Source organism: Salvelinus sp. IW2-2015, linkage group LG36 (genome assembly GCF_002910315.2).
Source record: "Salvelinus sp. IW2-2015 linkage group LG36, ASM291031v2, whole genome shotgun sequence".
Classification (NCBI taxonomy): Eukaryota; Metazoa; Chordata; class Actinopteri; order Salmoniformes; family Salmonidae; genus Salvelinus; species Salvelinus sp. IW2-2015.
The window spans coordinates 35,210,941-35,219,987 of record NC_036875.1 but is presented as its reverse complement, the minus strand read 5'-3'; the positions used below and the strand labels follow the sequence as shown (position 1 = coordinate 35,219,987).

Here is a 9,047-nt window from a genome sequence, read left to right as displayed (position 1 = left end):
AGGTTGGAGGTTAGCACCAGAGACTAAGAACTCCAGGTTGGAGGTTACCACCAGAGACTAAGAACTCCAGGTTGGAGGTTAGCACCAGAGACTAAGGCCTCCAGGTTGGAGGTTAGCACCAGAGACTAAGGCTNAGGTTGGAGGTTAGCACCAGAGACTAAGAACTCCAGGTTGGAGGTTAGCGCCAGAGACTAAGAACTGCAGGTTGGAGGTTAGCACCAGAGACCTAAGGCCTCCAGGTTGGAGGTGTAGCACGCAGAGACTAAGGCTAGGTTGGAGGTTAGCACCAGAGACTAAAATGAGCTCAGGTTGGGGAGGTTAGCCACCAGAGACTAAGAACTGCAGTTGGAGGTTAGCACCAGAGACTAAGGCCTCCAGGTTGGAGGTTAGCACCAGAGACTAAGGCTGAAGGTTGGAGGGGTTAGCACCAGAGACTAAGAACTCAGGTTGGAGGTTACCACCAGGACTAAGAACTGCAGGTTGGAGGTTAGCGCCAGAGACTAAGAATCCAGGTTGGAGGTTTAGCACCAGAGACTAAGAACTCCAGGTTGGAGGTTAGCCCCAAGAGACTAAGAACTGCAGGTTGGAGGTTAGCACCAGAGACTAAGGCTGAAGGTTAGCACCAGAGACTAAGAACTGCAGGTTGGAGGTTAGCGCCAGGACTAAGAACTGCAGGTTGGAGGTTAGCACAGAGACTAAGAAACTGCAGGTTTGGAGGTTAGCGCCAGAAGACTAAGAACTCCAGGCTGGAAGGTTAGCACCAGAGACTAAAGGCTGAAGGTTAGCCCAGAGACTAAGAACTGCAGGTTGGAGGCTAGCACCAGAGACTAAGAACTCCAGGTTGGAGGTTACCACCAGAGACTAAGGACCTCCAGGCTGAAGGTTAGCACCAGAGACTAAGGCTGAAGGTTGGGAGTTAGCACCAGAGACTAAGAACTGCAGGTTGGAGGTTAGCGCCAGAGACTAAGGCCTCCAGGCTGAAGGTTAGCACCAGAGACTAAGGCTGAAGGTTGGAGGTTAGCACCAGAGACCTGGAACTGCAGGTTGGGAGGTTAGCGCCAGAGACTAAGAACTCCAGGTTGGAGGTTAGCGCCAGAGACTAAGAACTCCAGGCTGGAGGTTAGCACCAGAGACTAAGGCTGAAGGTTAGCACCAGAGACTAAGAACTGCAGTTGGAGGTTAGCGCCAGAGACTAAGAACTGCAGGTTGGAGTTTAGCACCAGAGACTAAGGCTGAAGGTTGGAGTTAGCACAGAGACTAAGAACTCCAGTTTGGAGGTTAGCGCCAGAGACTAAGAACTGCAGTTGGAGGTTAGCACCAGAGACTAAGGCTGAAGGTTGGAGGTTAGCACCAGAGACTAGAACTGCAGGTTGAGGTTAGCGCCAGAGACTAAGAACTGCAGGTTGGAGGTTAGCACCAGAGACTAAGAACTCCAGTTTGGAGTTTAGCACCAGAAACTAAAGCCTCCAGGTTGGAGGTTAGCACCAGAGACTAAGGCTCCAGGTGGAGGTTAGCACCAGAGACTAAGGCTGAAGGTTGGAGGTTAGCACCAGAGCTAAAACTCCAGGTTGGAGGTTACCACCAGAGACTAAGAACTGCAGGTTGGAGGTTAGCGCCAGAGACTAAGAACTCCAGGCTGGAGGTTAGCACCAGAGACTAAGAACTCCAGGTTGGAGGTTAGCACCAGAGACTAAGAACTGCAGGTTGGAGGTTAGCACCAGAGACTAAGGCTGAAGGTTAGCACCAGAGACTAAGAACTGCAGGTTGGAGGTTAGCGCCAGAGACTAAGAACTGCAGGTTGGAGGTTAGCACCAGAGACTAAGAACTCCAGGTTGGAGTTAGCGCCAGAGACTAAGAACTCCAGGCTGAAGGTTAGCACCAGAGACTAAGGCTGAAGGTTAGCACCAGAGACTAAGAACTGCAGGTTGGAGGCTAGCACCAGAGACTAAGGAACTCCAGGTTGGAGGTTACACCAGAGACTAAGGCCTCCAGGCTGAAGGTTAGCACCAGAGACTAAGGCTGAAGGTTGGAGGTTAGCACCAGAGACTAAGAACTGCAGGTTGGAGGTTAGCGCCAGAGACTAAGGCCTCCAGGCTGAAGGTTAGCACCAGAGACTAAGGCTGAAGGTTGGAGGTTAGCACCAGAGACCTGGAACTGCAGGTTGGAGGTTAGCGCCAGAGACTAAGAACTCCAGGTTGGAGGTTAGCGCCAGAGACTAGAACTCCAGGCTGAAGGTTACACACCAGAACTAAGCTGAAGGTTAGCACCAGAGACTAAGAACTGCAGGTTGGAGGTTAGCGCCAGAGACTAAGAACTGCAGGTTGGAGGTTAGCACCAGAGACTAAGGCTGAAGGTTGGAGGTTAGCACCAGAGACTAAGAACTCCAGTTTGGAGGTTAGCGCCAGAGACTAAGAACTGCAGGTTGGAGGTTAGCACCAGAGACTAAGGCTGAAGGTTGGAGGTTAGCACCAGAGACTAAGAACTGCAGGTTGGAGGTTAGCGCCAGAGACTAAGAACTGCAGGTTGGAGGTTAGCACCAGAGACTAAGAACTCCAGTTTGGAGTTTAGCCCAGAACTAAAGCCTCCAGGTTGGAGGTTAGCACCAGAGACTAAGGCTGGAGAGTTAGCACCAGAGACTAAGACCTACAGGCTCAGGACTGGAGAATATGGACCCAGGGAACTAGATGAGGTGGTTATACTGGTGTAAGGTATATGCTAGAAGAAAGGGGGTTGCTACATAGAACCAAAAAGGGTCACCTTGTGTGAAGGGGAGATCTGGGACAGGAAGTGAGTGTGTGTGTGTGGGGGTGTGTGATCTGTGGGGAGACTGATGACTCATTCCAGGCCATTTACGGCTTTGTTATTGCTAAGGAGTGAGTCTATCCCCTCGGGAGTGATCAGGACTATTTTCTAAGTAAGAAAACATAAAACATTTTTAATCTTTAATATGTCTTCTCTTGAGATTAAAGGCACAGTGCAGTCAAATTTTCACAGTACATAATGAGGTTGAAATAATATTGTGAAATTGTGAAAATGATGATGCCCTTTTAGTGTAAAAGCTGTTTGGTGGGATGTAGTTTTGGCCTACCTGGTGACATCACCAGGCAGTAAATTAGTTAATAGACCAACAGAAAGAGTTCCAAACCTCTCTGCCAATAAAAGCTAGTTTTCAGTTTTCCCCTCCCAACTCAGACCACTCCCAGACAGTCCTAGCAGAATTCTTGCTTGATAAATTGCTCTTTGCTAAGAAGCTATTTTTGTTTCTTTTTGACCATTTCATTGGCAACAACCACAGTAAAGTACTTCAATTTTACCAAGAAGTCTTATTAAGTCTTATTTATAGATTTACTGCTAACGTCATATGGAATTGTTTTAAGATGGTCACACCAAAGATAATTTAGCTATTTGATATTGAATTTTAGGGCCCCATTAGGTATCAAAAAAATTAATAAAGCAATTATTTGATGAAACATTACATTTTGTCTTACTGCTATTAGCCCATAGAAACGCAGTGAATACCAGATTCATACATGGAAAAACAGATAGTCACCAAAACATTTGAAAGTTTCTGTCCTATTTCGGAGCGATACAGTATAAGAAAATAATAATAATTGTTTACCCATATTTTATAGATTTGTTTGGCACTAAACTGCTTCCATATACACTAAATGTACAAAACATTAGGAACACCTTCCTAATACTGAATTGCACCCCATTTTGCCCTCAGAACAGCCTCAATTCGTTGGGGCATGGACTCTACAAGGTGTCGAAAGCGCTCCACAAGAATACTGGCCCATGTTGACTCCAATGCTTGCCCACAGTTGTGTCAAGTTGGCTCAATGTCCTTTGGGTGGTGGATCATTCTTGATACACACGGGAAACTGTTGAGCGTGAAAAACTCAGCAGCGTTGCAGTTCTTGACACACTCAAACCGGTGAGCCTGGCACCTACTACCATGCCTCATTCAAAAGGTACTTAAATATTTTGTCTTGCCCAGTCACCCTCCGAATGGAACGAATACACAATCCATGTCTCAATAGTCTCAATGCTTAAAAATCCTTCTTTAACCTGTCTCTTCCCCTTCATCTACACCTGTCTCTTATACACATCTAGATGTGTATAAGAGACAGGCATGATGCTGCCACCACCATGCTTAATGGTAGGGAGGGTCCAGGTTTTCTCCAGACATGACGCTTGGCAATCAGGCCATCTTGGTTTCATCAGTCCAGAGAATCTCATTTTAGAGTGGCCTTTTGTCCCCAGCACAAGGTGCACCTGTGTAATGGCCATGCTGTTTAATCAGCTTCTTGATATGCCACACTTGGCAGGTGAATGGATTATCTTGGCAAAGAACAAAATGCTCACTAACAGGGATGTAAACAAATTTGTGCACAAAATTTGAGAGAAATAACACTTTACATGTTGCGTTTATATTTTGTTTAGTGTAACTTCCGACATTTGGTAGGCCATTTGTTTGTCAACTAGAGTTAAATACATGCAGCTTCTCTTCTGTCATAGCCTAACTTGTTGCCCCAGAAGAATAATTACAGTAGTCCTCACCAGAATAATGTCTTACATCGATAGAATGAATGCATTAGTAATACAGTTAACACCGGTAAAGTTGTCTGTTTCGTTTAGGGACCGGGGGAAAACGCAATAACTTCAAAACAGTGGAAAGATTGGTCCTGTGCAAAATGTCCAAATGACATCAGTTTGACGGGTTTTAAGGAAATAACAAGCTTAGAGAAGGAAGAAAACAAGTCTTCAGTTGGTCATCACTATGTGGTTGAAATACTGTCTGCTTGCATAACAGTGTCAAAGATAACACATTACACACCCTGTTACGTCCGTCGTCGGAAGGAGACCAAGGTGCAGCGTGGTAGGCGTACATATTACTTTTATTTTCAAAGATACCAAAAAACAACAAAATGCAAAACGAACGTAAAGCTCTATGCAGCGCAGAAAGCAACTACACACAAAACAAGATCCCACAACTGAAGGTGGGAAAAAGGACTGCCTAAGTGTGATCCCCAATCAAAGACAACGATAAACAGCTGCCTCTGATTGGGAACCAACAAAGAAATAGATAAACTAGAATGCCCACCCAAATCACACCCTGACCTAACCAAATAGAGAAGTAAACAGGCTCTCTAAGGTCAGGGCGTGACACACACATTCGATGCTGAAAGAAAGAAATCATATTTCTCCACTCCTGTTCCCGAGGCAAAATGAACATTTGTTGTATCATTTTACTGCAAGAAATGCATAATTCTGCAGGAGTTAATATTATATTATTCTATATGTTAAAGGTTATAGACCTATAGTCAGTGTCCATCTTTCAGTTACTGTTCCATTTAACCCATATGAACTTCAATGAGGAATATTGTGTTTATTCATGGATACAGGGATACTCGTGAGCGGGATATCAAAGGTGCATGTAAACAGTTTATCCTGAATATGACCATAAGCGGGATATAAGCGATTATCCGGTATACTGTGCTCATGTAAACGTGGTTACTGTCTGGCAAGCCTCTGCCGAGTCCCCARCAACCGGAAGTTCTGATTTTCAGGGAAAATTAAAAGAGATGTGATGCGACTTCCGCATTTGATGGTGAACAACGCAACCTTCCATCTTAACTCCTCCTCCATATTTACTGGATTGGTTGAACAGGGCAGAAGAGAACCTCCCCCAACAGTTATTTTCTTCTCGTGAAGACCAGTACGTAGTGGATCTAGTTTCCGACATTTCTTTTACGTCTGCTAGTTTAGGTTAGGCAAGCCCAGACATCCTAGGAAAGGAAACCTAGTAAATCCTATGGTGTACTTCTCCCACTGTGATACCATAGACAACCACACTGCATGATTTATGAATGGCAAAGGGATATTTGAGATTGACTTTATTCAGTCAGTTTGACACCTTTTATGAACAATTCAACAATTGCTGTTCAGTTGTCAATCAAAGCGCAGTAAATAGCCTATGTGCCAGGACTCTGTGTGGCTGGCTCTGAGAAACACGCAAAAAAAAAAAATGATGTGCCAGAAAACCATAATTAGGCTAAGTGGATTTCTGCTCATCCCTACATTACATKGGACCTGCAAATTGACAAGCATCATGCTCTCTCCCCTCCATGTAAAGAAATTTGACTGCAACCAAGCCCAGGGCGCACAAATTGTACCAGGAGGCGGGACAGACAGCAGACTGCGTTTCCCTGTCATTGCGCGCTTTGTGACCGACAGGCGCCTATTCTGTCAATAGATCGCGAGAAGGTGCTTATCGTTCAATCCCGACAGGAGAGGGCTCGATGTACTAGCGAACTGAAACTTTTAAATGAAAAGTAGACTAGTTAATATGAAGTGGAAAAAGTAGTCGGCTGAAAATGAGTCTGTAACCTGCTCAGACGACGACAGTCGCTAAAGGAAAACACTGCATTCTACTACAGATAGAAGGATTTGTCCTTGACAAAAGTCTCCCCTGCACTACACACCCTGCCTCAACACACACACACACAAACACACTCCTTCTCTCTATCCATTTCCCTACATTACCCTACTCCATTCTTTCTTTTGCTTCCATTTTTTCCCCACCATATCTAAGCACACACTACATCTCTGGAGCTGGTCAGGAGCACACTCTGGAGCTGGTCAGGAGCACACACTACATCTCTGGAGCTGGTCAGGAGCACACACTACATCTCTGGAGCTGGTCGGAAAAGCACACTCTGGAGCTGGTCAGGAGCGCACACTACATCTCTGGAGCTGGTCAGGAGCAACTCTGGAGCTGGTCAGGAGCACACACTACATCTCTGGAGCTGGTCAGGAGCACACACATACATCTCTGGAGCTGGTCAGGAGCACACACTACATGTCTGGAGCTGTCAGGAGCACACACTACATGTCTGGAGCTGGTCAGGAGCACACACTACATCTTCTGGAGCTGGTCAGGAGCACACACAACATCTCTGGATATCAACGTAGAGACGAGGAGGGTCAGACAGAGATTAAAAAGACTCAAATCTCAGTTCTACTGTTTTTCTATTGATAGATACTGGACAGTTCTTGTTCTGATAGATACTGGACAGTTCTTGTTCTGATAGATACTGGACAGTTCTTGTTTGATAGATACTGGACAGTTCTTGTTCTGATAGATACTGGACAACTCTTGTAGAGCATTCAAACAGGGTTCGGGCAGAGGTTGAACAGCATTAGGGGGTTGTGTGTGAGTGTGTTGTGTGTCGCTGCTGACATGTTCGGTCTGAGAGGCTCCAGACCCTGGCATTGATGGATCAATCCCTGGATCAGCAGGCATCTGGACAACGTGTGTGTGTGTGTTGTGTGTTGTGTGTGTGTGTGTGTGTGTGTGTGTGTGTTGTGTGTGTGTGTGTGTGTGTGTGTGTGTGTGTGTGTGTGTGTGTGTGTGTGTGTGTGTGTGTGTGTGTGTGTGTTGCCATTAGTTTATGATGTGTGTGTAACGAATTATATTGTGCCAGCTCAGGATTAGCCTGGGGTGTGGTGGCTGGATAGACGGAGACGAACGTCTCTCTTACGTCGAGACAGAGAGCAGAAACTAAACTGTCAAGCACCACTCTACAAACACCAGACAGTCATCAGACATACATGATAAATATAGAGAGAGAGACGGACAGAGGCAGACAGACGGACAGACAGACAGACGGACAGAGACAGACAGACGGACAGAGATAAAAGACCGGGAAAAAATTGGGCCACATACGTAATTGTATCAAAAGGCAGCCATCCACATAAGCCCCCCATCGACATAGATGACACACAACACACACACACACCACACACACACACACACACACACACACACAACACACACACACACACACACACACACACAACACACCACACACCACACACACAACACACACACACACACACACACACACCTGCTGCAGTCTCTTATTAAAATTGCTAAAAACTGCACAATTTAAACACTTCACCAATCCCTCTTCCCAAACATGTGTAAATACAGTACTATAAATTGGGCCTTCCTGTATTATACGGATGTTAAATGTTTATTCTGTTCTGAGACATTTACTTTATGTTCCTATTATTTTTTATTGTTGTTGTTGCATTGTCCAGAAGGAACCTGCAAGTAAGCATTTCATTGGACGGTGTATACCGAGGTTTCCCAAATTCTCTTCGCAAAAAAGACTGTAAAAAACACAGCCAATCGCTCCAACTGATTAAATAAATCTGTTCCACAGCGTTCCCATGCATAATAGAGAGTATATGTGATCGTATACAAATGTAAGCAAGGTTTGAAAGGACTGTTTTAGTCAAACATATCTGTTTGGGCGCTTGCAATCAATTTTCAGTCTAAAATGATTTGTAATTCTGTTCCGGCCTCCTGACCATATGCTTAAGAAAAACACCGTCCCCTTGGCTGAATCTAATTGATGATCCTGTTTTATACTATGTGTATCTCCTACGACTAATAAAACATGAAACTTGAGAGAAGAGCTCCCCCTAGTGTCCACATAAGGAATGCTGACTAGGTTGGTGTGAAAGAACTGCAGCCGGTACTCACACAGGTGTAGATGACACTGAGGTATTTCCTGGTGCCAGAGTAACAGGGGTCCCGAACTCTCGTGTGGACGCGACAAACAGCTCGTTTTCCCTGACAACGGGCATCAGCACTTGGAGAGCCACGCCCGACTGGCAGTCTGAGAGAGAGGTGGGGGGGGGGGAGAATTAGGATAATGGAGGAAGACACCCTCTGATTCCATAGAGAATACCAGTAAGCAGGAACAGAGGAGTCGTAGGACACATTCTATAATATACACAGGGCACAGAAGGACTGCACAATCTGCAAGCCATTTGGCTCGTACAAGCTGTGCATTCTCAACAGTCATTATACTGTGCATTCTCAACAGTCATTATAGCTGTGCATTCTCAACAGTCATTATAGCTGTGCATTCTCACAGTCATTATAGCTGTGCATTCTCAACAGTCATTATAGCTGTGCATTCTCAACAGTCATTATACGCTGTGCATTCTCAACAGTCATTATAGCTGTGCAT

The 9,047-nt window shown here is 45.4% G+C and overlaps 1 protein-coding gene across 1 annotated transcript in view; it reads right to left on the bottom strand.

Moving 5' to 3' along the window:
- LOC111959508 (protein eva-1 homolog C) overlaps positions 1 to 9,047 on the bottom strand; it is a 104,873-nt gene that overhangs the window by 18,586 nt on the left and 77,240 nt on the right. The window contains 2 exon segments of the mRNA XM_023981122.2: positions 8,555 to 8,658; positions 8,661 to 8,690. Coding sequence (XP_023836890.2) covers positions 8,555 to 8,658; positions 8,661 to 8,690 — 134 coding nt within the window.